Here is a 27,571-nt window from a genome sequence, read left to right on the forward strand (position 1 = left end):
TCTAAAACAGGGGAACCTATGTTTTTTCTTAGTCAAATTATCCCATGTGTATATATGTTTTATATATAAACATGCAGTTATTCCATTTACCTCCAGAGCTGCTTGCTGGGAGGATGTAGTGGGGGCTTGTGCTAAACTCACTGCTGGCTGGGACACTTGAACCTGTCCTCCTATACCGCCCACAGAAACCAAAAGGTTTGATTCCACAAAAGGCTGCACCACTGTAGGAAAGTAACCCGGTGTAGCCAGTGCTTCTGTCGGCATGGGAGGGGATAGGACTGTAGAAGGGATGCAAATAGAAGCCACGCTGGAAGAGGGAGCAATATTTGAATCTCCTGGGTATTGTGGTGGCAGTCGAGGTGGAAAGCCCTGTGACAGAAATGAGGAAGGTGAGTTAGTGCAGGTTGGGTCATCAAATTAGCAAAACAGTAAGACATGCATAAAAAAACCCAACAAACAAACCAAACAAACAAAACACCAAAAAAAAAAAAAACCCCAAAACCCCAACAAAAAAAGAAAGCACACAGCAAAGAATAGTAGTAGCCCAATCTCTAATAATTTAAAGACGATTTAAACATGATTCTTGAAATGGTAGACTGGTTTCAATTTAGGGGACAGTACTCTACAACTATAAATTGCTGGGTTTTCTCCTCCTGGAGATTAAACAGGAGGAACAAACATAGTTTTTTTTTTTTCTTAAAGATTTTATTTATTTATTTGACAGAGAGAGACACAGTGAGAGAGGGAACACAAGCAGGGGGAGGGGCAGAGGGAGCGGGGAGCCTGATGTGGGGCATGACCTGAGCCAAAGGCAGACGCTTAATGACTGAGCCACCCAGGCGTCCCCAAACATAATTCTTTTTAGAAAAATATCAACTTTCTAGGTAATCTTAAGTGGGAGAATGCAAAAACTCTTCAAGGTATCAGTTATTCTAGTCATATAACAGGATAATCTGAAGCTTTTTATTGGTACCACGTTGGCTACTGTATTTACTCTACCTATAAAAAAGAGTACCCTGATATATTATTAGCCATAGCTACCATTCAGTCAGCTTACATCAAATAGAGAGAACAGAACCATCTTTCTCTAAGAACTGTCTTGAGAGAAATGGAAATGAATCATCAAACATCATTTCCCTATCTTTACTCTGAATTTTACTCTATTAGCTTCTCTAGTTAATATCAGCTACACCTTTGTTATTGCTAGTTATTCTGATATTCAACTGTTAGGTTTCAAGTCCTTGATGGTCTACTATTAGAACCAAACCCTCTGGTGCCCTCCTTTTTGCTAGCCAACACAATACCTGGTATAGAACATCTCCAGAGGGAAGTGGAACCTCAGCAGCTTGTCCAAGGTTAGCTGGTATTCCCATGGACTGAACTGCTGGTTGCAGAAGTTGTGGGTGAACCTGACTTGGCAGCTGAGTCACAGGCTGCAGAAGGGTTGGAAGCTGACTAGGAACCACAGTTGGTCCCCCTGGGATCCCAGCTGCTGTAGCAGATGAAGCCAAGGTGAGCAGAGGCTGATTAATGCCAGCTGCCATCGTAATGGGAAGGGATGAGAAACCTGTCTGAGCCGCAGACACATGAGGAGTTGATATGGGAATCTGAGAGACAGGGTACTGAGGGAGTAAGGAAGTAGAGAGTGGCTGTCCCATAGGGAGGAAATGAGCACCAGAGTGGACTGGAACAACTGAGGGTTGTGTCGCAACTGGGATCTGAGGTTCGCCTTGGATAGTTGGTACTGGCTGAGAAACTGGAAGCTGGGAAGGTAAAGAAAAACAAAACAGACAGACTTTAAAAAAAAAAAAAGCAAGGCTGCCAAAAGCAAGATTTATGTATTAGCCAAAAAGAAGGAAAAAAAAAAAACCCCAAAACCCTGCATACATTAGTGTAAGTTAATTTGCCACACAAGAAAAGGGAAAGGATAATAGGAGACAAAGAGGCTGACAGACTGGCTGTTTCAAATCTGTTGTAGAAAATTTTGCTCATACTTCATCATTTAACAATAAAAAGAGGACACTTCCATAGGCAAAGGGTTTTTTTTTGTTTTTTACAGATTTATTTAGATATAGTTCACATACCCTAATCCTTTGGCATGTTTGTTGTCACTAAATCTATGACTGCTATTATAATAGTTACTGGAATTCAAATGAATTCCTTCTCCCTGGAATTAGATTCCAATCCATGTTGCTTCTACAATTCTGAAGCCTAACACTGGCCATGAAAGTAGGTATGAAAGTATTGTATTTCACTGATTCTAGGATGCAATCATCCCTCTCTACCACCTGGTCATTTTAACATTTGTGAAACTGAGATATTATCTTGCAATTAATGGTGTGTCAGTACTTGGCTACATAAAATAATGGTGCATTTTACAATTACAGTATCTGTCTGAAATATGACAGAAATAATACACTGTGCCAAAATACAAGGACAAGTCCCAATGTTATAGTTAAAAAAAGGTCATTCAATAGAATATACCTTCAAAGGGCACTTTCCAAGTGATTAGAAGGACAACTTATAACAAACACCATTCCATATAAGGGGTTTTTATGACTTACTGTCAGTGGGCAATGGAGGAGGAAACAATGCATAAGTCTACACGAAAAATACAGCATAGCTGTAAACCTAGAATGTTAGATATAGTTGATGCAGTTCTAGAAAATGTTCAGGTTCAGTTACCAAAGCACTGTTATTTAAACCACCAGTTCACATACCTGTCAAACGGACTTTAGACTAATAAACCTAAAAGTTAAACATTTTTGGATTGTGAATGCTGTCAGTACGTACCTATTTATATTAACCAATGCATGTGCAACAAAAGGAACAACTGTCAATTCATTTCTGGGGTGAATATAACCAAATTTGGTATTTCACCATTAGAGAAGATAGAAACCTATCCATGAAAAAAGTTATATGGGGATTCGTTTTTAGCATCTATTTAGAAATTGAGAGTTTACCTGTTTTCCAGCTGATACTTGAGGCAAGACCTGTGGAGCTTGAGACTGACTGACTGGTTGTGCAGTAGTGGCCTCACCGGAGGCTGATGTCTGTGGAAGTGAATACTGCACTGTCTGTTGAGGAGGGGCTGTCTGCTGTACTCCCTGCTGCTGAAAATAAAATAGAATTATTCAGTTTTATTTCAAGTCATTAATGGCATGGGTCAAAGGAAATATGTTTGCCTAAGGTCTTCTGTATCTGTAAATGACAATATTAGTAATCAAGACATGCATAAACCCAAATTCATCAATTCCCCGTTATATTTATTTCTCTTTTTCCTCTGGTATTCTTTGTTTGTGATGGTACAACCAAGAGCAATTAACCAATGTTTCATAATTTGAGTCACCGTTGGTTCTTCACCTATCATCCCTCTTACCTCAATAGCAGGTCATTCACAAAGACCTTTAGATAACATATCCAAAGAGATCCTCTCTCCTCGAACCCCCGTTCCCCATTTTTTTCACCCTATTTCTTGGTATCACCTCTCACACTCTGGTCCTATGTTAAACAAATCCAATCTCCTACTTTAATCTTTCTTACTGTATTTTATCAACTGTGTAGCTAATTTGAAGAATAACTCTGATTACAGCTATTGAGAATACTGAGAAAAGCACTGAATGTGGAAATTCAGCTTTACCAACTGTAGTACCTTAGAGACTGCTCATTTTACTGCCAAAAGGTATTTCCTTCTTTGAAAATAACACTATCACTCAAAGTAGGACAAAGGGAGTAAGTGACATTTAGGAATCAACCATGTGCTAGGCATTCTAGTATAATACACTTAAACTTAACGCATGGCACATAATTGTAAATTTTGTAATAAATTAATGGCTCTCACTAGCCCAGCAAAAATCTGAACTTCATAGCTGACTTTCAAGACTCTCTTACACCTACAAGTAATTTAAAATTGTTATTAATACAAAAACAACAGCTGTTTGTAATAAAAAATTTACCTAACCTATCAGACAGATTATCAAGTTAAACGAAATACCCTAGCCCCATATCTCCAGAAGCAAACTATTAGTGGTTTGGTCATCACCTTTATGGATTTTTCTCTACATGTAAGTGATCATTTTTAAAAAAAGATTTTTTTGACAGAGGAGAAGAGTGCACATGCACAAGCAGGGGGAGTGGGAGGCAGAAGGAGAGGGAGAAGCAGGCTCTCCGCTGAGCTAGGAGTCCAACATGGGGCGATCCCAGGATTTTGGGATCATGACCTGAGTTGGGCAGACGCGTAACCGACTAAGCCACCCAGGCACCCTGTAAGTGGTCATTTACACATAATGACATTTTTGTTTTCTGAAACAAAAGTATGCCCATTCTATAAATACTGTTGTTCTCTAACATGCTATTTTCATTTATCAATGGCATCAATATCCTAAAAATGAACATTTTGGTTAATTTTTTTCTTTTGTTACTTAAAATAATGCTGCAACCAGTAGCCTTTTACATATATCCTGGTCTATACAACTAATTGGCTACTGCTGGTAAAAAGATAAGCTATTTATTTATATAAAAATAAATTTAATTGACATATAATGATTCAATATATACATATATTGTGAAATGATCACCTAGTTAACCTAGTTAACATCTATCACCACACAGTTACAATTTTTTTCTTGCAATGAGAATGTTTAAGATCTACTCTCTTAGTAACTTTCAAATATACACTACTATAGCAACTATAGTCACTATGCTATACATTGTATCCCCAGGACTTATTTTTATTTGTTTTATATGTATATTATGAATCTGGCCACCTTCAAGAACATCCTAGATTTTGTTAGATGATAATGTGCAAATAAGATTTTTGCTCCCCTGATATTTCTTACTTTGTTCTTATTGTATCAATTAAAATCACCCCCCAAAATGCTGAAACACGATGGTGACAGCAGTCATATGTTTGTTTTATTCTTTAATTTTTTTCTGACAACGTATTATTTTAACTTAAATCAGGAGCAAATGGCTACCAAATTACGTAACATTTATCTTCAGCAACTAAGATATATCATATATATCCAAATATAAGGCAACTCTGAATATAAAATAATTTTCCATATTTCCACTAAGAAAGAAACTAGAAAATCTTTTTGGTCAACCTGAATATATTTTAACTTTAAGGAATTTACACTGCAACACTACCATTATGTAAGTCATTAATTTACACACCTAAATAAGATGGCACATTACATAAATGCATTAACTTAGAACTATTGCTCCACCTCTCTCAAATTCTTCCCACACAATACACCAGTCTCTTTATCTTCATTGCAGCTATACTGTGAAGCCTCTAGTTTTCTGGAGCATAGCAAAATACTTTCCCTGTAACTTGTGTCTTGAGGTAAAATTTGCAGTGACAAGCATCATGAATAATATTAGGACGGCTGTTGGGGCACTTGGATGGCTCAGTCAGTTGAGTGTCCGACTCTTTTTAAAGATTTTTTTGTTTTGTTTTTCAACAGAGAGAGAGAGACAGCAAGAGAGGGAATACAAGCAGGGGGAGTGGGAGAGGGAGAAGCAGGCTTCCCGCGGAGCAGGGAGCCCGCGGGAGCCCGATGTGGGACTTGATCCCAGGATCCTGGGATCATGACCCGAGCCGAAGGCAGACGCCCAACGACTGAGCCACCCAGGCACCCGAGTGTCTGACTCTTGATTTCAGCTCAGGTCATGTATGATCTCAGGGTCATGGGATTGAGCCCCACAGTAGGCTCTGCACTCGGTGGGGAGTCTACTTGAGATTCTCTCCCTATCCCTCTGCCGCTCCCTGCCCCTGCTCTCTCTAAAATAAATAAATAAATCTTAAAAAAAAATACTAGGACAGCTGTATTTTTTTTTTTTTTGCTTTTGTCTTACAGGTTTATATTCATGTAATCTTTGTATTAACTCCTTAAAATGATCTTTAAGCAAGTTGTTTACAATGACATATAGAACCTGGAATAGTCAAGTTGTTCTCCTAAGAATAAGGACCAAATCTATGTTTAACTTCTTGGCTTTTATTTTAAAACCAATTCTGTCAGATACTGTCTATAAACATTTCCAACTACATATACTATTTTAAGGTCCTTACAGGCACATGTGTTTTCACGTTTTATTTTATTCCATTAAGTTTTTTTTTTGGTTATTGTTCAAAATAAAGGACAATGAAAGTCTGTAATATGGAAATATGATAAAGGTTTAAATATATGCTGATTCCCTTCCTTATTAAGGGAAAGGGGAAAATTTGAGGAAAAAATTCCCACGTTATATATGGGCATATGATTACCTCTCTCACCCCTATTAATGCAAAACCATGCTTACATCAATATTTGGACTCAATCAGCTCTTCTATGAACCTTATATTCACTTATTTATGTTCTAGCTAAACTGAACTAAAAGGTTTGTTTCTGTCTTTTTTCTACCTTTGTGCTTTTTCTCTTGCTTACACTGTTCCCCTCTTCCCTTTTGGTCTAGAATATGCTTTATTCTTACATCTGAGTTTAACTGATAATCAGAGTCCAGTTTAAATGCTATCTCTTGGGGTGCGTGGGTGGCTCAGTCGTTAAGTGTCTGCCTTTGGCTCAGGTCACGATCCCAGGCTCCTGGGACTGAGCCCTGCATCAGGCTCCCTGCTCGGCGGGAAGCCTGTTTTTCCCTCTCCCACTCCCCCTGCTTGTGTTCCCTCTCTCACTGTGTCTTTCTCTATCAAATAAATAAAATCTTAAAAAAAAATGCTATCACTTTCATAAAGCCTTCTTGATATCCTCCCTCCCTGCATGAAAGTGATGTAATTTATCTCCTTTTATGTCATAAATGGGATGTAGTTAACCGGTGAGTTGTGGAGTTAGGCAACTTGGATTTAAATTATTTCTACCTCTTATAAGTTGTGTAAGCTTGGATAAATTACTCTTTTCCAGATCTTATCTCAGCCTTCCCATCTGCACAATGAAAATAACAACAGTACACTTATAGGGTTCATATAAGAATTAAATAAAAATATAGGCAAAGTGCTTTGCACATTGAGTATAATCTTACCTACTACACTTATTTGGTTTCTTTATTTTTAAAGATTTTATTTATTTATTTGACAGAGACACAGCGAGAGAGGGAACACAGCAGGAGGATTAGGAGAGGGAAAAGCAGGCTTCCCACTGAGCAGGGAGCAGGATGAGGGGCTTGATCCCAGGTCCCTGGGATTATGACCTGAGCCGAAGGCAGACACTTAACGACTGAGTCACTCAGGCGCCCCACACTTATTTGTTTTGTAGCAGTTGACAGATATGTTTACTAGATTATTTAGGCTCCTTTGAAAGTAGTGATATCTGATCGATCGGTCCATCTTGATAGACCCTTTGGAAGAAATTATTAAGTAAGCTGGGTTACGGCCTATATGGTGTATGGCAAAGAAATACTAAGTTTTCTAGTAGGAGGAAGCTATTTTTTGGTACCTCATTAAGATATAGCATAGCACTAGAAAGGACTCTTGATAAAAACATGAAAAAAGCAATCCCTTATTGGTTACATTTCAGAAACCCATGAAATAAAATAAATTTTAGCTAAAGTACTTTTCTTTCCTCACTCTAATAAAACTAGAGATATGGTTTTGTAAGATGGGGTTGGAAACTGATAGTATGTAAAGTGAAACTCACCTCTAAAAATAAACACCTGGGGTGCCTGGGTGGCCCAGTCGTTTAAGTGTCTGCCTTTCGCTCAGGTCATGATCCCAGGGTTCTGGGATAGAGCCCCAAGCTGGGCTCCCTGCTCAGTGGGGAGCCTGCTTCTCCCTCTCCCTCTGCCTACCCATATAGTACAAAGGGCTTACAACCTTTTAAAAAATATACATGAAACCTCAGTAGCTGAAACAAATAAATGCAGCTTCTTGAGCACCTTTGCAGAATCAGAAGTCCCTGTAGAACTTTAATACAGAAAAAAGCCTAACTATTCTAGAAATGTTGAATTCTGACTTGTAGTTTTTAGTTCTATCCACTTACTATGTAATCAAAAAGTGAAGTATTCTAGACTGCATATATTTATGTAAATTGAGGGCTCAGTTTTATGGTCCTACTCAAACACCATCCTATATTTAAAATAATTCACAAAATAAAACTATCTTAAAAAAGCATCACTGACACATAAATTTTGTATTATAGCAATAGCCATATTTACATTTTTTTCCAGAAGTCAACTAATTCTTTTAGCCTGACATTTATGGAATTGCCCTCCTTTACCACCACATTGCCCTCCTTTACCCCCACATATTTTTCTTACCAATGAACTGATATCATTTGCTAGTAAGTATACATATATATGCCCACATATAAGATATATAAGAAATTCCTTTGGAAAAGGAAAAACACAGCACACACTTAAATTTGCTCAGTTTATTAGTGTTGGCCTGTGTCCAAAGATACAAACGAGGACAGTGGTATCCATGATGGTGCTTCTGTCCTCAAACATCTTTATGTAACTTTTAATTTGTATTTTATTTTTTAAAGTTGGCTTCATGTCTACCATGGAGTCAATGCAGGGCTTGAACTTACGGCCCTGAGATCAAGACCTGAGCTGAGATCAAGAGTCAGATGCTTAACTGACTGAGCCACCCAGAGGACCCTTAGTTTGTATTCTTATTAGGGATTATTAATACAATTAAAATAGAATTTGTTAAGGTTGTCAAAAATAGGACTACTCAAATTTAACTATAATTATATACAGATTCTGCTACTTGCCTGAAATAACAAAAGCAAGACAAAGCAAATTCTAGAAGACAGGGCTGTTGGTCACCAAATAAATGAACATATAACCAAACTAATCCTGTACAAGGAACATTTAATCTTAAACTAGTATCAAATGACTGTATGATCACATGCTGGACTAGAAGGAGACTATTTTGTAGTAAGAATTAAAAGCATTGTTTAAAAAAATTAATAGAGAAACCAATTTATGATTTGGTGGTTGGAAAACACACTTCGTAGGGAACTATTAATGAAATAGTTCATCAGGAAGTTTTTATGACACATGTAGTGACTATAAATTTTATTTGAAACAGTTAATATTCAGTAGTGCCAAAAAAGCATTATGCCCATGCAAATAATTACTATTAATTAATATAAGTACTGAACTACAGATGTTTAATTTTAGAATTAGTAGTTTTGCTGTTGAATACATCAGCACTGTACTAATTTTCTGAGCTCCTTGAACCCTGGGGATTATATTCCCCAAATCAAAAGTTTAAACAATGTTTAAAAAGTTCTTAGAGTAGTTGTTCAGTTTCTCTTAGCATAAAATCTTATACCCCATCCCAGATTAGAAATAATTAAATAGGAGTTTAGCATTAATAGAGTCAAATACAATGAAAGCAATGGCAAAATGCTCATAAAGGGGTAAGTCACAAATATAAAAACAAAATTGATATTCTTTGTATTGTTAAATTATGTGTAGAATCATCTATTTCAGATGGCAGATGAGTAATATATCAGTTAACAATGATTCCTTTGAATTTCAATGCTATGTCTAATTTAGTAATTTAAAAATACATTAAACAAAAGAAAAGATTTTCTAAAATCTTTTTAGAAACACAAGAACACAAGAAATGTTATGCCTCTTGATTTTTCTTTCAAAAACATAGCAAGCCTTTATTTACATCAGGAATCTAATTTATGAAAAGATTAGTTAAACAGTGTTTTGGCTACTGTTAATCCATAAAATGTAGCAATGAGTTGTTCTCACCTGCTGAGAATGTTGTATGGGTAGGGAAGATGGAACCCCTGTTAAGCTACTTGAGGATGGTTGACCCTGGCTTTGCCCCTGTGCCTGAAGGAAAGAAGTGAATACAACAAATTAGCAAAGCCCTACGTAAGTATATAGAGAGGTCAGGCTTTTGCAAAAAATATTTAAACTCCTGAGAGTTTGCTTGAGCAAAATAAAATATTAGCTTGATAAATATGTATGGGAGAGACCACTGGGGCATCTTTTCTAAGAAAAGGTTAGAGAAGGATTACATCACAGAGCATATCCTGATCCCACACAAAAACCACTGATGGTTAAAACCTACTACTGCTGTGCTCCGGCTATAATTTTACCTGGCCAAAATACTAAGATTCATAATAAAATTCTTACTGAAAATATATTAATTAAGAAAAAAGTAGTATGACTACTTTTTTACGGAAAATTCCGTATCTGAACAATTGAAGACAAAAGGGTATTTGATAATGCTAATTTGGTTCCTTTTGCTACTTCTTGTAGGGCCATGGTGACTTTTACCAAAAATGTAAAAAACCTGGCTACTTCTTGTAGGGCCATGGTGACTTCTACCAAAAATGTAAAAAACCTGTTATTTGCCCTCCCCCAGGGATGATTTGGTTGTCACAACTGAGGGAGGTGACTGCTACAGACATCTAATGATTAGAAGTCAAGGATGCTGCTAAACATCCTGCAACACACAGAACCACAACCCACAACAAAGAATTATCCAACCTAAAACATCAGTAGTGATGAATTTGAGAAACCCTGACCTAGAAGTTGTCTAAGTTAAGATAAATGAGAAAGTGAGAAATGAATACAGGATTTTATATAGTAAGTTAAGGAAATGAAAAGGCCCACCTGTGGTGTTCCATTTCAGTCTAGAGGGGTTTCTCTGAAGCTTACTTGGATCTGACATCACATTCTACTGCATCTTAACCACTACTTAGTATGCATTCTTCCTGCAGTAGGTTTGTAAATTAACCACCTGATATTTCACTTTGGAATGTTTAAAGAAGAATGGCTGGCAGTGCATTAAGATTTATAGTACAGGCTAACAACTAGTGCATTAATGTGAGTACACTGCATGCAGTGTAATTTTATACCATGCAGCATAATTTTCAAGTTTCTGGATCTTTTTGCTTCTTAGAACTATTCTAAATGATGGATACTTTATGTACACTTTTGGGGTTGTTTGTGCCCCTTATGAGAGAAGAACATAGAAGAAAGTATCAAGAACATATAATACTTTGTAAGAGTGGAAAATTTAGAAATCCAAATGATGCTTTGAATATATAATTGGAACGACTCCTATATAGATTTTGTAAGACTTATATATTTGATAAAATATATGGAATATTATGAAATAGTTAATACTGACTCCACTTGTTGAATTCTATTATGACCATTACTTTGTCTTTATTCGCAAGAGTGCATACACCCATAAAAAAAAAAAAACTCATATATATAAATAACAAAATTTAATTTGTTGAGGAAGGAACCAAGGCCTGAGATATGTTTCTTAGCTTGCAACATATACCACAAATTCTTAAAGAAACAAAACAAAAACCCACCACCCATACTAGATTGTAACTTTGTTGCTAAAAATTAGAATCAGTCAATTTTATGGATTAACATTTTATTTGGACATATACAGTGACTTGTTCAAATGATGCCATTTTAAAAGGCATTTTCATTTGTTCCTAAATTCTTAAGATGTTTCCTTTCTGTCTTTCAAGATTCTTCCACACCTATGAAAATTTTGTGTATTCTGAACACTCTTAAAAAAATTTCCCTATTTTCCATTCTTTTTGTTTTACAGAAAAAAGAGGTTATCCTTTCTATTTTAAAAAAAACTAGTCATGTTTGTTCTAGGGAGAAAGAAATACTTCACATTAGCATTTATAAATAATCAATGTGGAGTTAACTTTACAGGCATTTACATTTTCACTACAAGTTGAAATTATTCTATGTACAAATAGAACTGATTTTGACGAGTGATTAAAATTCTAGTTTTTGTGTTCTCTTTTTCAAGGATTTGCGCATATTATAGGTAAACGAAGCAGCTTCTCTCTTATATTTTGTTCTTATATACAAGTAGTTTATAATCCCCCCAAAAGGAGAAATTCTAATAAAATTAAAAATAATCCTTATAAATGGAAAGGAGGGATAGAAAACTTAAATGTAATGATGCATAGTAGGGTAGTTTAAAAGAACTGTGGAAGTTTTCCTATAACCTGTGGATGGAGTGCAGATCCTCCTGAAGAAAATGAGGCAGATAAAACCTGCTGAGATGTGGTTCCTTGGGGGAAACAGAAGAAAAGTGGGGATTCTTGGAACATTGTCTGAGGCAGACGGATAAAGGGTAACGAGACGTCAGAGCCAAAAGGTGCAGCTGCTCCCCCTGTAGGGGGAGGTGACTGAAAATCACTGGGGTCTGATGAAGTAATTTGTGAGGAATCACTGGAATATTCTGGGCTTCCTATTGGCCAGTTCTGTCCGATAGGCTCTACCACAGAAACGGTCAATTCTGGGGCATGGTAATTACGCTGTTCTTCAGTCACAGGCTGTAGGCGGCCATGTAATCCAACTGATTGAGGAGGTGGTTCTTCCTGATTCAAGTCCACTGCAACCTGTCGATTTCGGTAAACACGCTGAGGTAAAACTCCTCCTCCTTCTCCTGAAGAGGAGCTTGGAGTGTGAACATGAAACTCAAATACACAATTGCTTCTCTCATTGTTACGAGTTAACACAGCGGGTGCAGAATGAGGAACAAAGACAGGGTGAACTTTCAAACGTGTAGCATCTGTACTGATAGGTGCAGAAATACTAGAGAGGGGAGATCCTGGACTCAATCCAGAATCTAATCTTAAATTCTGAAGGTGTCCTACCAGGAAAGCCTGTCCAGATGGAAATTCAAAGACAGAACTTGAGGTAGGGCCCCCTTGTACTGGCTTCTGTTCAGGTATCTGTTTCAAAGGACTTGACAGTACTGGTGAGTTGTATGGAATACCCTCATACTGTTCTGTCACCTGGGCCTGGTAAGCTAGATACAGTGCTTCCTGAGGAATACAATAGTGAGCTTCTTCTGGAAGTACTAGTCCAGGTCTATAGTCACCGTGAACTTGAGTTGGTTCAAACATAGGATGGACCTGTATCTCACATGGCTCTCCAGTTATCCTACTGGCTGTAGTGCCCAACATAACTACAGCCTCTGGTGTCCAGTTAGTTGGGCTGCCACCAGGTGGAAGAAGATTTTGGCCAACAGTCCTCAGCAGGGGTTGGAACTGGCGAGTTTGGGCTTCCAAGAAGGAGGTGCTCTTACGCCGCTGGGAAATGGCCACCTTCGGTGGACAGGTGGGAGGTGGTGAAAAAGAAACTGGACGTTCATGAATAGTTGGGAAAAATATCTGTGATTCTGGGTATGTTGGGGTCCCCCCACACGGATGCGCCATGGACTGAGGCTGTATCAACATGAATAAGACAAGTAATTCATACAGTCATATGTGAAATTACAGTAGTCATGCAAAACTGGGTCGCTCTGTGTAACCCTATGAAATGGTTACACCAAATTTATAATTAATAAAGAAATAACAATGCTTTTGGAAATTATGTGCATAGTAAAAATCCATTAAATACATCCAGGGTCAATAAAATTATTCTGTGGGACTCTTTGCGTTAAATAAGAGCTGCTTTTCCACAACATCCTCTCTCAAAGGAAATGGAAGAACTTTCTAAGTGTTTATTGTTTTTACCCCCAATTAATATGCTCACTCTTAAGATTTAATGTAAATTACACGAGTGGAAACAGAGTTAAAATAGTAAGAGTTAAGGGAAGACAATAAGACAATATAATCCCAACATTTTTAGAATGGAAGATACTTCAATTTAACCTACAATACAAAGTTTTCCTATACTCTATCTTCTTATTATCCGGTGCTGTGTTAGAGGCTCCAGTATTATTTTTTTATCAACTAATAGTATGCCTTCTAACTAGAAATCAAAAGAGGTACTTTTGGTGGACAGCAAAAAACACACTACTGACTTCTGACAGTAATGCCCCTTTCCCATCTATCCCAAACTAGATGCAGTTAATTTTACTACATGAAACATGTTGCAGATGCCAAATCACTGAATGTCCACTTTTCTGATCCTAGTTAAGGGCTGCATAATTTGGTGTTCCAATCAAGTGAAAAGGGTAATATAATTAACACTGATTCAACAGCACTTTTTATTTACAAAGGCAGTTCTAGACATAAGACTCTAAATTTGGAATCCTACCTTCCCAAATGCAAACAGTGTACTTTCATGGACTCTTTTTTAAAAAGAGTAGGTTGGTTTCATTCTTTTAGTAGGGATGGTCCCTATCAAATTAGTAAAATAGCTTAACTCTTACTTTTTCACAACAGCTAAAAGAGGGCCTCTATTTCAAACCAGAATGTTCCATTTTACTGTTTATTCAAGGAGAATCCCAAAGCCATAAAATACTATATAGTTACTCACTCTCTTAAGTAAAAATCTGAAGATTTTGGTATTACTAAATCAGAATATTAACTATATTCTCTATCTGGAAAAGCAGCAGCAAGGTTCCACAGTGTTTAATAAAACTTTAAAAGACAGATCTTTTATAGATATAAAAAGGGCCAAAGAAAATTTTATGTACTACATGTGTATCCAATGTACTCATTAGGGTCAAGATCCCACCTTATTCAGTCTAAGAGAAAAATTTCCACAAGGGAACATATGGCCTTTTAGTTTGCCAACACATCATTTTAAACAGCTAACAAATTAAAAACCAACTTTCACTCTTTAATTACTCTTCACTATGGGGAAAAAATGGTCTCATCCAGCTTCATGAATGTCTCTTTAGAATAAAGTGAAGAGAAAATGTATTTGGGTTAATTTCTGATAAAGAGAAAATTTGCTTTTAAGTCAACAAATTTAAAATGAAGTAATACATATTCTTCACTAATGTATGAAAATGCAAGGATTTGTATAGGTCAGTTGGGGATAGGAGAATATAATGAAAGCTAAATTTTATTGTGTACATATTCATATGTGCCCAGGGTGTTATTAGCATTCTCTCTCATTACCTCCTTGTTTTTTTCCCCTCCTTAAAGCCTTGTAACAAGAAAGTTTCCTATAGGAAGAACAGGTATCCTAAAAGCATAATATATTACTAAGTGTAGTCCTTTTATTTATTTAATTTTTATTAAAATTCTTGATGCCTGGATGTATTCATTGGCAATAAATTTTCATTTGTCAGGAAGTTTATGGTTACATACAGTACTGACAAAGAGGGAAGGCAGGCTGGAGCGTCGGTGCTTGCGCTGAGAGGCAGAGTGCATAGGCAGGACACTCTCCAATGCTTTAGAAAGCTTTTCGGCAAAAGTTTCCTCAGGGGCAATCCGAAGGAGGGAGGGAGAAAGAGGTGCAGACAGCACTGGTGGTGGGGTGGAAGGAGCACTGGGAGAGATGCGGGACAGAGGGGGAACAGCAGAAAGATGGGGAACACAAACCGACATGCTACGGCCACGATGAGGCTAAACAGAAAACAAACACATACATGAAAAACACAGTACTTTGAAAACAAAATAACCAAATGTACAATGAAAATAGGGCATAGCTGACATAAAGAAGTGTTCCATCCTCCCCCAATCCCACAAATCCAATTTTTTTGAGGAGAGGTATAATTCCACAAAGCAGATCACAACTATTCTCTCTATACTGTTGGTCAAGTACAGGTTATCAACAACCATGATAATGATCAATTCTCTTCCTAAATATTCTGAAATAACATCAATTGTTATGAATGTATGAATAAGAATGGCTGACTGACTGAGGTAGTAGAACAGGGAAAACAATGAACATTGGCTTGCAGTTTTCTGTGAACTTATTATTATAAGGTGTAGAAGACTTTAAGACTGGATTACTTTGCAGGAACTCTGGAAAACCTCAGAAAATCTTTTTCAATTCTATTTTGGAAGGCATCAGACTAAAAAAAGTTGTTGGCTCAGAGTATTTTATTTATTCCACTTCCTATTTTTATCTGCAAAGGGTAGAAAGTCATTTTCTAGTAGGAAAAGCATTAGTTTTCTAGAAGTAATGTGCGATAGATATAGACACATTCTGTAGTTTTACTAAAGTAGTGAATGGAAAATTATCTTGAATGTGAATCTCTAAAGAGTAACTTTAACATTTCGGCATATCAGAGATTCAACTTAGGTTTATAAAGTCTGAGGCACCTTAACATAAAAATTTTAATATAGCTATGAAAAAGCAGTATACCTAATACTGTAAGGTTGTCCTGAGCAAACTCGTTATTTTCCTTTAGGTATTGTGAACTGTGTCACTAATCATGTTTTCTTTTCCAAAATTGGCTGCATAGAATGCTTTGAGCCAAATTTGTGGCTCAAATACCAGTAGCAAGTATGAAAGTATCATTATACTTATCATACTTAATTCATTTCTGGTTCTATTTTTCTCCACCCTTGTTTCTTTTTTACTCTAATTTTTCTAAATTCCACATTGATATATTATTGTAAGCCACAATAAATTCCTTCTGGAATAAGAAAGAAATGGAATCATAAGATTAAAAAAATCCTCAATATTTGATAACTCTTCTCATGCTACCTCCACAGAAATTAAAAGGCAAGGCTGTCATTAAGTCTTTCAGAGCATCAATAAATACAGGATGTTTGTGGCTCAAATATTTAAAATCTTCACAAATGATCATTCTATTTCCTTTTCTAAAATACAGACACCAGTGATGAGGGAAGCAAGAGATTAGTTTTTTAAAAATCTAGTTATTATGATCCACAAAAAATCAATTAGAACAAGAGTAGAACCGGACATGAATGCTTGACCAATGAGATGTCAGAACAAAGAAATACATCTACATAGTCTTTATAAGTTCTTCTACCCTACCTAATTATTTTAAAGGTCAGAAAAGTAGATTGTTAAAACAGTGTATTAGTAGTTTGTATTACTGTGGCCATTCATCTCAAGACTGATGAACGGACTCTGAAACATAAAAACATCTTTTATTTCAAGCTGTGGGTTAAAAGAACAGAGCAAGCAGAAATTTTTTCTTGAGAAAGACTTTCATTTAATGAAGAGCAGAAGTTCCATAACATTCAGATTTAAAAGCTTTCTGAGAAAGAAAAAAATCTACCTGCTTAAAGATCTCACTAAACAAGTGCTATACAGCGACCGGTTGTTCTCCAATTCTTTCCTGAGGCAGATGATGTACTTTATGTACCTCTGAAGACTTCACGGAGGGTCAACAAAAGAAACGGGGTATTACCCGAGATCAATTTTAACATTTTCTATATGAGAAGCAAAAGTGGCTAATGTAAAAGATGGGGCTATGTCTGTGTGTGTTTATGTATATATAAATGCTTAAAATATTTCAAGAAATAATCTCCATAAGTTGATTCTGAAAATAAATCTGTAATAAAACAATACCAAATAAAGAGAAAAAGCAAATGAATGTATACTGGGGAAGGAATTTGTGTCCAACACAGACTTTAAGGCAGGAACACGCATAGCAACTGATGGTTAACTAAACACAAGCGCTAAATTAAACGGTCATACAAATAAAGGATTCCTTCACTCTGAAGTACTCACATGCAGCATTCTATAATGGTTTGAACATCTTACCTTTGTTCTATACAGTAAGAAATCTTACAAAAAATGCTCAGTAATTCTTTTAGTAAGTAAGCTTTTGAAAAGTCTCCTTGTGCCCACCTCCAAATCATCTGTATGTCCAACTAATGCTGTTTTGAACAGTTTCAACTCTAAAGTGCTAAAGAGAGCATTATCTTTAATCAAATGCATATTAGTCTAAATCGTGTACATAGTTTCTTCACATGTGAATTTTAGCTAATTCTCACACAGTAACGTTTATGTTTATGTCCTAGCCTGCCAGAACTACTCTAATTATACTATTTCCTTCAGAAATATACCATTTACACTTTCTACTTCAGACTCATGCTATTACTTGGATAGTAGAAAGAATATGAATTTAACATATATCTATTCTCATTATAGGCTTACACTCTCTTATGCAGTTACTTACCACACTTGAGGGTGGATAGACCCCATGGGGCTGAGACTGTGCTTGGACAACAGAAGCTGTATGCCCTGGGAGTGTGCCAGTAGAATGTGTCTGTTCATGCTGGGACCCATATGAAATTGTCTGTTGGCTGCTCACTCGAGATTCTGTGAAGACAGAAGATCCTTGACCACTGTCAACCGTTCCGTCAGCTGAAGGAGAAATAAATTGTCAAAAAACAGAGAGACAAATCACAAAAGGGAGGTTTATATTTTCCCATCACAAACCCATGACTTTAGGGTTAATTAGTTTTTTTCTTCGCAAAGACCTGACCTAAATAAAAAATGAATACTAGTTTTTAACTAAGTAGATTTCTATGCTTAAAAACATGAAGGATCCAAATGGAAAAAAAGGATGTCTTTAAAAAAAAAACAAAAACCTTCATGGCTATCATAGAATCTTATTACCTGAAGAATAAGGGAAATAAAATGGAATGCTGTAAGCCATCAGTCTTAACTTTGGAGACCAGTGCATTCTTTGTATTAAGCAGATAGTTCAATAAAAAACTAACAACCTCATTCATTTCTAGTCTACATGTTATTCAGTGTTGCTAAAAAAAGATGAACCAGACTAATGGGTTCAATTACAAATACCTAAGATAAACTTGTTCATTTTTCATTATTACATTTCATTGTATTTATTTTTGTAGATTTTAAGTTTTTAAAAAAGTTTGTATTTAAATCCCAGTTAGTTAACATACAGTGTAATACTAATTTCATAATTACATTTTATTTTAAGGAATTGTGAAAAGTAAAAATCTACAAATTGGAACTTCCAAGATGTTGGAACCTGTAAAATTATTTTATATTCTAATCACATTTCCTTACTATTCTGTCCTTCTAGTCTACTAGTGATGGATGTTAGAATAGAAACAAAAAGTAGATGATGATCATTTCAATTTTTTTTTTTAAGACTTTATTTATTTGACAGAGAGAGACACAGCAAGAGAGGAAACACAAGCAGGGGGAGTGGACGAGGGAGAAGGAAGCTTCCCGCGGCGCAGGGAGCCTGACGTGGGGCTCAATCCCAGGACCCCGGGATCATGACCTGAGCAGAAGGCAGATGCTTAACCATCTGAGCCACCCAGGTGCCCCTCAAATTTCTTATTATATGGTGAATTCATGATTCAAACCAAGAGGCCAGTGCAAAATGATGAACAAGAAGATGAAAAGTCAATCAGGAGTATCCTTAGCATACTTATGCACTTCCCAAAATACTTACACAACACAGATATACTAGTTTGTTGGTACTGTAGTTGTTGATGTTGATCTGCCTCAGGTTCTTCAGGTTCTACTTGCGTAGAAACTGAAGCTGAAGTGGTAGAAGCAGTAGGCATGCCAGTGCTGGCAGACGGGATCTGTTTGACTCCTGCCTGGGAAGTACTTGATTGTTGTTCTACCTGCTGTTTGAGACTGCTCTCTTCCTGCTTTCTTTTTTCTTGCTCCTCCCGCACCAACTGCCGCTGTTCTCGTTTCCTCTTAATTAATGACACTCTATCTTTGATGGCTTTTGCCATGGTCTTGTGATCACCTTCACAGACATACCCAGACTCTACCTACAGGATAAAAGAGTGCATTAGGAAGCAGTATGATATCAAAAGAAAACAAACCAAATATAAAACAAAAAAGGCACCTTTGGGGAAAAAGTAGGAAGAAGGGGGAAGAGAAAGACCTCTCCAATGACTGGTCTTAACCAAACTGTGAAATTACTTGTCTGTATTATGCATTTCTCAACCGTTTTTGTAGATACTCACGGGATGGGCGCCATCATCTTTGTAGAAACTTTGTAGGAACTCAAGGTAGTTATACCTTCACTTCTTACAACAATAAAACAATGAGGTTCCTTTTATTCTAGTCACTCTATTTCCTGCTCACATGTAACTATTAATATTAACCTGTGTCGTTTTTACTTCTTTTCCCTAGCCAACAACTTAACCAGATAAAACAACTGTGATCAATACATGAAAGTTAAAAAAACATACACACACAAATCTCTAAAGGTATAAAAAACTAACAATTAAAATAAGTATCTCTTTCATACCTGACCCCTTCTCAGAGGCAACTTCTATTGAATAGTTCTTATAAATTCTAGTAGAGATATTCTATGAGTATCTCTGCATATTAACTGGCTATTTTAAGCACTATCGCCAGCATAAAATTGGTGAAGTCTTTCTTTTCTGAAAAGTCACCTTCTGGATATACTTCATAAAGTGATTAATCAAAGGCTGCCTACTAATAATTGATCTTGAAAACTCCCTCAAAGTAAAAACAATTCATTATCTATTTATAGAGTTTATCCAAATGACTGATCAAATGTATCAATATTTAGAAAATAGAACTTGTCATTCTAACTCAATAGGTTTATATAAATTAAGAGTCATTCAACCTCATAGACTTTCACATTACTTCAGGATGCATTCTAGATTTACCCAGCCATCCATCTATCCATCCTTACATATCTACATGTATATCTCTTTTCCTCAATTAAAAATAACTTAGGGCCATTAATCAACACAATTTTCTATCATTGAGATCTGCCATCCACACTGCTTCATAAACTTTTTAGCTCAACAATATAAATGTTTATAAATATACATCAATTTTTAAATGATGGATCAATGCTAATTTATCGTTTTTTAAATTTAAATTCAACTTAATTAACATATAGTGTATTATTAGTTTCAGAGGTAGAATTCAGAGATTCATCAGTTGCATATAACACTCACTGCTCATTCCAACAAATGCCTTCCTTAATGTACATCACCCAGTTACCCCATCCCTCCACCCACCTCCCCTCCAGCAACCCTGTTTGTTTTCTATAGTTGAGTCTCTTATGGTTTGTCTCCGTTTCCATCTTATTTTTCCTTCCCTTCCCCTATGTTCATCAGTTTTGTTTCTTAAATTCCACATAAGAGTGAATCTTTGTGATGTATGTCCTTCTCTGACTGACTTATTTTGCTTAGCATAATACCCTCTAGTTCCATCCATGTTAATTTACCATTTCTTGAGCAACATCTTCTGGCACATCTCTTTCCAAGTCAAAGGAAAACTCAATAGCTTCATTGTCTTTGTATTTTCCCTTTAATTTCTTAATATCTTCAATACGTAGCCATAATTTAATAGCTATCTTTTCTCCATCATCTTCTTCTGCCAATTCTACCCGTACCCCTGTTTCCTCCTGGAAGAAGGCATGGTTCAAAAGGTCTTTGATAGAATATCTTCCAAAGAGAGGGAAATGAAACAAAAACAAAACAAAATGACATTAGATTGAAAACATAATTTTCAAGTGTGGCTGATTACTGTTATGCTTGGAATAATAAAGACTGTAAAAAAAAAAACAAAGGAAAGTTTAGAACTCATTTCTACATTGTTCCATGTGAACAGTGATTATAGTTTTACTCTCAAGTTATACAACATCATTTATAAGTAAGAGCTAAAAGCGATACTTTTTAATCTAAGTTATCTAATCTCATATTAGTTAACAATGTACTAACAATGGCAAGTAATATACAGAATGTCATAGCTTCAAAATACCACATAATTTATGTAAAATTTATAGTTAACAAATACTCTTATTTATGATCCCATCTGATCCTTGACCAACATCCAATGAAATATTATTTCCTGATTACTAGGAAACAAAGGCTCAGAGAGGGTGAAAATCTTGCTCATGGTTATAACCCTCAAATGGTTGAATCAAAATTTGAAAATAAGTTTTTTGATTTCTAGTTCTTTACCTTCTACTACAACTTTATTTACCACAATAAATTCTCTCAATTCCTTTTTCAACAATTTGTGTATTAGGCAAGAAGTCTGATTGTGGAATAATCTTCTTTAGATAAATGGTTTCAAAATACCAGTAATCTAGTAAACTGTACCATCCAAAAAGAAATAGAGTAATATGTTCTAAGACTGGAAACAAATACTCCTTTGTTTATAGTAAAAAAAGTTCTTAGATAAAGGACTCTCCTTTCCAAACACTGTATATAAAATTAGAAACCCAAACTAAATTTCTACTAAACAGCCTTAAAGATCATGATGTTAAGCTCTTCCAAATAACAAAGTTATGAAAAGAGCAGGAGACCAGAGATGTGAGATACAGAATTCTTTAATTTGGTTGATATACCTGATTGCTCACATTCTTCAGGAGGTAGATTATGCTCAACTTACAATTTATATTTATACTGGCTGGTCTACTTTTTCTTTTTTGGAGGGTGAGGGGGGATGGTGTGGGTAGATTATTTTTCAAAAACAGACACTGGATCTTTGCCATGCCTAACGGGTGATGAATCAGCTATATGACATATCAGATACTTGCCACGCCTCTGAGAAAAGTCCTATTAGTACAAATGACTAAGCCAAATCTCCTCCTAAGCTTTGGGCAAAGTTGTCTCTTTTTACTGAAAGGAATGCTGATGTTTTGCTCTTCAAAATTATGGCACAATGACAGCAAATCAAGATGTGTAGTTGAGCTTATTTTAAAGAGCCAAGATTTTATTCCACCTTTTGGAATTCAATGGATAAAGAATTAAGGGACAGATCTGTTGGTCAGAGAGAGATTGAACCCTACTGAGTTTTATAAATCATGCTGATGCTTTATAAGTAGTTTATGTTTTAGAAGTAGTTCTCACTGAATGCAGCAGCTATGTTTAAGGTGGTTCTGGTTCAGTTGAACTCTACCATACCACATTTTTTACAACATTTCACTCTATCAAATCTCAATACTATCTTAAATGGACAGAACTCTACTTTTTTTTTTAAGATTTTTAAAAAAATTTTATTTTATTTTTTAAGTAATCTCTACACCCAACATGGGGCTTGAATTCACCACCCCAACATCAAGAGTAGCATGCTCTACTGACTGAGCTAGCCAGGCACTCCCAGAACTCTACTTTTAAAGATATTACATGACATAAATAGAGAAATTAATCACAAGTAAAGTATTGAATACACTTCAGATTGAGTATTGTATTTAGCACATATCATTACATTTTAGGTTTTTAAGCAACACCTAAGTCAAAAGTGGCAACTTACCTTTCATCTTTGTTTTGCCGTATGCATCCTTCAATAATTTCCTTCACTTCAGGAATTGCTACTTTGTCAAAGCTGGCTGGCTTCACTCCCTGAGAAACATAAAAACAGGAACAAAAACACATTAATAAAGGCAGGTTCTTTGAACTTTGATTTTGAATTGCCTCTTAAGGTTCTATGAGATTGGCTTCTCACCATCCTGGCTTTTTTCTGATTTGCCTACAGGAGCTGGTCCATTGCAGGGTCAGAGTTGGGTAGTAGCAATTTAGCTCCCACAAGAAAACAACAAGAAATAGGGCAGTCACTTACTTCCATGGCCTCCATAGGTAGGTAAGGAAAAATTGAGGCTGTTGTCAATATCTTCTGCTGTGTTTCAGGTAAAGGAAGTTACTGGCTAAAGAGAAGGGCCAAATGTTCTAAAAGGTTATATCTTTTGTGCAGCCTTGTTCCCTAACACATTAATCAACACAGTATTTAACAGTGAATCCATGAATGGGCATGAATTCATATGCTTAGTTTGGCAGGTATTCTATTATCATAGTACTCTAACAACCTCAACAAGTATAGGAGTTAAGGATTTGGATTGGTTTGGCTTGATAAGAGAAGAACAAATTGTCTTGTACATATGAAACATAAAATGAAAAGTGATATATCAGATCCATATAAAAGACAAGATTTCTAATTAATTTCAGAAGAAATCTCAATACCACTATTATATGTAATACTATGTAGTATCCTAGTAGTATTTTAGAATCTTCATAACGTGTAAATTTTTTGCAAATAAAAATTTCAGCAATGTGTGGAATATATATGTAAGATGTAACAAAATACTCCTAAAAGGTGATATGGAGAAAACATCTCATTTTCTCTTCCCACCTTGTCTAAGTAACCACATGGATTGATGCAGCTGCACTAATATACTGCCCAAGTGGCACTGTAAGTCTCTAAACACATAAAACACAGGGAATGGAAAATAAGGGAGAGGGACTAGAAAAGTTAGAATATAGTACATAAAGTTTAACCATCTATAGTCTCAGTGACAAAACAGATTAAAACAGAATTAATGATAATAATTTGATAAATCACAGGAATGCATGTAACTTCTCATAGACTGAAATGAAATGCGTCAAATGATTAGCACTAAAAAGTCTTTAAATATTGGAGTTGTGATGGGATAATTCTCATCAATTACTCAACTGCATTATTCAGAACTCCTGATTTGGAGGAGTCTACCTCTACCTCTGGGGCTAACTTTCTACACCAAGGAAGTGTCAGTAGGGCTGACCCTAAAGTTAAATCCATGCATTTAAAAAGGTTAGTTTCTAAGTCCTGACTAAAAGGTCACAATCTTCCTCAATCTTCTTATTTTTCAAATCCAGTTAAGTTTTCCCAACTGGTCTTTGTCTTCATATAGTAATTCTAATGAGAACAAGAAAATAATGCTGCTGAAGCAAAAAGCTGCTTTAATTGAGCAAGCTGGTATGGTATTTCAAACTAAGGCTTTAGAAAACAGGAACTGTTTTAAGAAAAAAAATGGATGACGTACTCTGAAAGTTCTCTGGTAGTAGAAACACTGGAGATTTTTTGTTTGTTTTTAATATTCTACAATAAACATGTAAAACTGTATAAAAGAAACTTTAAAGATGCTATTTATAAACATAATGTGAAGAACAACCTAAAATACTTTATATTAAGTTTGTAGAACATTCACTATTGACAGAAAATAATCTAAAAGAATGTTCTTTGGTAAAATTAGACACTTAATATTTATTTGGCCTTTGCATGTAAAGACAATTCAAATATTACAGGAAAATGGCTAAAGAAAATATAGAATATGATTAGGAGAAATGCTTCTTCTATAAACATATATATTTTAGGGGTATGTAGTTTGGTCTTCGGGCAGTAAAACTACACATTAATAAGACACACATGCACTGATTATATTAGAAGACTCTTCTGTTCCAATTTAGCACAGGCATCTTGGAAAGATGATTTCAGATTCCTTGTCTAGCAAATAGGGATAATATCTGTACAACTTACCATCCTATACTCACAGCAGCTAGAATCAGATGTAGTATCTAGATTGAAAGCTCTTTCAATTAAGTTTGCTGACCCAAGGTCACTTTTGAATTCAGAGGCAATTACCAAAGATAATAAAGTTTAGGGTTAAAAGGAAGCAAAGAATTCTCTTGAAAAATAATCAACTAAGATCTATAGTGAACCTACTTTCATCATTGGTTACCCTTAAAAATAAGTAATACTCATGTTAATCCTACCCATGCAAACATATTCACATTCACTACTCTACAAACAGGAATTCCTACTTACAAATAGAAATAACTAGCTGAATAAATGAGCTATATACTATCATAATAGCAAAACCAGCAACTGTGAATCATGTAACACCTTGAATCTACTAGGTTAAGCTGCTTTCTCAACCTATTCAAGATTCAAATATAGAAAATTCCATACCAATGCTATATAACATTGTGATGCCACTGCCAACTTAAAAAACGTATTACAGGTGCCAAGGCAGCCAATAAAACTGAGACATAACTTACCAGCAGCTGGTATTAAAAGATTAGTGCAGCTTACTGTTACCCACTTAGATAATGAAAAAGGTAGAAGAAATTTCAGCTACCAGTCAGCTACCCTCAAGAAGCCAGGATTATCAAAATACCTAGCAGAAGTATTCTGAATCATGTGAGAAGAATATATGGGGACTGTATACTGTAAATGACCCCCAAAATGTAAAAATGAGCATGAAACCTCCCTAACCCTGAAAGTGACCTGCAGAAAAGTCATCTGGGACATATAATAAAAAGCTGCTCAATAAAAAACAGAGGCGCCCGGGTGGCTCACTCATTAGGCGGCTGCCTTCGGCTCAGGTCATGATCCCAGGGTCCTGGGATCGAGCCCCACATCGGGCTCCCTGCTCCGCAGGAAGCCTGCTTCTCCCTCTCCCACTCTCCCTGCTTGTGTTCCCTCTCTCGCTGTGTCTCTGTCAGATAAATAAAATCTTTAAAAAAATTAAAAATAAAAATAAAATAAACAAGTACAGGTTTTGACACATTCATCATACTTATATAGGCTTCTTAAGAAATGAAAGAACTCAATATATTTAAAAGTATTTTTGGTAACTGGTAATTTTTGAAGTTAAAAAATGATCTAGATTACTCTAAAACATGATTTTAAGTACCAGACAGAACAAAGTAATGATGAGAAAGTATTTTGGTAATATAAATTTTTGTCTTCATCTGTTTCCCTTTTAGTTCATATACTTCAACAAAGACAATCAACTTAGAGCCTTTAAAATCCTAATGTCACCTCTTTCCTTTACTTCCTGATATGACCCCACTAAGTACTATTCTAGCCCAGTTTTGACCAGTAAAGGCAGTTTTGCTCACTTGTTCTAAATGAGATTTAAAAACACAAAACAGAAGAAAAGAGTACTAAGGTAGATAAATTGGGCTAATATTTTACACATAAGAAAAATCTGGTTAGAGACATACCCTCTTACTCCATTCTTCTAGAGCCAGCAACTCACTGACTGGCTCTAGAAATATTCTTGCTTACTTTTGTAATTCACAAGACCTCTCTAGGCAAATACTGCTATGTTGTGTTTTTTTGACATGGGAGAGTAGCATGTTTCCCTGCATTAAACAAAAGTACTTCTTGAGCATCTAATGTATATCCATTTACTTCAGTTTATACAAAATTATGTATTGTTTTAAAACAAAAACAAAGGCCACTTATGTATAATTTTAGAGTAGAAAGAAAGAAAGGAAGGAAGGAAGGAAGGAAGGAAACAATTGTGGTTTCCCCCAAAGTCACACTAAGAGTTGATATAAATCATATTTATAAAATGTTGATTTGAACTAAGAAAAATGAAAAAGACATACATGCATTTTATAGACTTACTTTTTCTTTTAATTCTATATACTTACAGCTTGCCAACTAATCTGCTGGAAAAATAAAAGTGAGTCATAATATAATATTCTCTGGTTCAATATTCTAGCTCTTAAAACTGTCAGCACTTGCTTCTTAAAAGCTCAGGTTTCAAATGTGTCAGGGTAACATTTATCTATACTTTCATAAAAGTGAAATCTTTCCTCACCATTTAGAATTGAGAAAAGCCTCCTTCTTCCTCATACAAAATGTAGTGGAATTAACCACAAAAATTCAAGTATTTTGAAAAACATTCTAAAGTAAACAATTTAATATTGCTACATATATTACCAAATGGCTACAATATACCTTTTGTATATATCAGAAATTCTTACCTACCTCGATTACACAATCCTTAGGAGGGCAGCAGCAGCAATGAGAATTTATGATGACAAACACTGAGCAAAAGTCTTTCTTTGTAAAATCCATCACAAAAGGCAAAATAGACTTGTTACAGTTAGAGGAAAAGGGAGGAAATTGGTAAGATGGAAATTAACAGTAAATTAGCCTACAGCATAAGCAAGGCAGACATCAAAGTCAGACTGAAGCATAGCTTCTTGTTTAACACTAGCCATGCTTCTCCAACTCTCAGACATGAGTTTAACTCTGCTCAGCCAATAATCTACTTATGCTAGATTGGCCCTTTAAACAAGCCTACATGCTGAACAGCAGGGAAATTGTTCTGTTACTGCTCCTCCTGTCTTTCCTCCAAAAGCAACAGATCCCCGAACAAGCAAAATGAGATTTTTACTTGGTC

General features: G+C 35.7%; 1 protein-coding gene across 17 annotated transcripts in view; it reads right to left on the minus strand.

Annotated features, from left to right (window-relative positions):
* WNK1 (WNK lysine deficient protein kinase 1) overlaps positions 1-27,571 on the minus strand; it is a 149,718-nt gene that overhangs the window by 23,742 nt on the left and 98,405 nt on the right. For 3 of the 17 annotated variants that reach the window (XM_028121206.2, XM_028121203.2, XM_028121201.2), the window contains exons 5-12: positions 22,870-22,958; positions 20,834-21,053; positions 19,058-19,391; positions 17,801-17,988; positions 9,709-9,792; positions 2,964-3,113; positions 1,305-1,763; positions 91-369 (exon numbers count right to left, since the gene is read on the minus strand). In XM_028121206.2, coding sequence (XP_027977007.1) covers positions 91-369; positions 1,305-1,763; positions 2,964-3,113; positions 9,709-9,792; positions 17,801-17,988; positions 19,058-19,391; positions 20,834-21,053; positions 22,870-22,958 — 1,803 coding nt within the window. Of the gene's footprint in view, positions 1-90; positions 370-1,304; positions 1,764-2,963; positions 3,114-9,708; positions 9,793-11,957; positions 13,185-17,800; positions 17,989-19,057; positions 19,392-20,833; positions 21,054-22,869; positions 22,959-27,571 lie in introns of all 17 variants that reach the window. The other 14 variants (XM_028121204.2, XM_028121202.2, XM_088025860.1 and 11 more) reach the window with 10 other exon arrangements.

This window comes from Eumetopias jubatus, unplaced genomic scaffold, assembly GCF_037043125.1.
Source record: "Eumetopias jubatus isolate StellerSeaLion01/CBP00866 unplaced genomic scaffold, mEumJub1_p1.0 scaffold_8, whole genome shotgun sequence".
Classification (NCBI taxonomy): Eukaryota; Metazoa; Chordata; class Mammalia; order Carnivora; family Otariidae; genus Eumetopias; species Eumetopias jubatus.